Source organism: Fulmarus glacialis, unplaced genomic scaffold (genome assembly GCF_000690835.1).
Source record: "Fulmarus glacialis isolate BGI_N327 unplaced genomic scaffold, ASM69083v1 scaffold8576, whole genome shotgun sequence".
Lineage (NCBI taxonomy): Eukaryota > Metazoa > Chordata > Aves > Procellariiformes > Procellariidae > Fulmarus > Fulmarus glacialis.
In genome coordinates, this window is record NW_009218690.1 from 487 (window position 1) to 1,186 (window position 700).

General features: G+C 69.3%; 1 protein-coding gene across 1 annotated transcript; it reads right to left on the reverse strand.

Annotated features, from left to right (window-relative positions):
* Positions 1 to 246: 246 nt before the first annotated feature.
* LOC104078466 (cuticle collagen 2C-like) lies at positions 247 to 420 on the reverse strand (the record flags this gene model as incomplete). Its single annotated transcript, XM_009580111.1, is given in 2 exon segments — positions 247 to 341; positions 343 to 420. Coding segments are annotated over 2 exon segments (173 nt in total), but the record flags the coding sequence as incomplete, so codon positions are not given.
* Positions 421 to 700: the final 280 nt, after the last annotated feature.

Genomic DNA, 700 nt, shown 5'->3' on the forward strand with positions numbered 1-700 from the left:
GGACACCTAAGAGCCCCTGGGACCCCCCTGGGACCCCTGTGGGACACCTAAGAGCCCCTGGGACCCCCCTGGGACCCCTGTGGGACACCTAAGAGCCCCTGGGACCCCCCTGGGACCCCCTTGGGACCCCCGTGGGACACCCTCAGATCCCCCTGGGACCCTCCCCGGGACCTCCTTGATCCTCTGGGACCCCTTTGGGACTCTCTCAGATCCCCCAGGACCTCCCTTGGGACCCCCCTGGGATACCTAGGAGCCCCTGGGAGCCCCTTGGGACACCCTCAGATCCCCCTGGGACCCCCTTGGGACACCTAGGATGCCCTGGGACCCCCTTGGGACCCCCGTGGGACACCCTCAGACCCCTTAGGACCCTCTGGGACACCTAGGACCCCCTGGGACCCTCCCCGGGACCTCCTTGATCCTCTGGGACCCCTTTGGGACTCTCTCAGATCCCCCAGGACCTCCCTTGGGACCCCCCTGGGCTACCTAGGAGCCCCTGGGAGCCCCTTGGGACACCCTCAGAGCCCCCTGGGACCCCCTTGGGACACCTAGGAGCCCCTGGGAGCCCCTTGGGACACCCTCAGAGCCCCCTGGGACCCCCTTGGGACACCTAGGAGCCCCTGGGAGCCCCTTGGGACACCCTCAGATCCCCCTGGGACCCCCTGGGCACCCCTCGGAGCCCCTTAGGACCCCCTTGGAACCG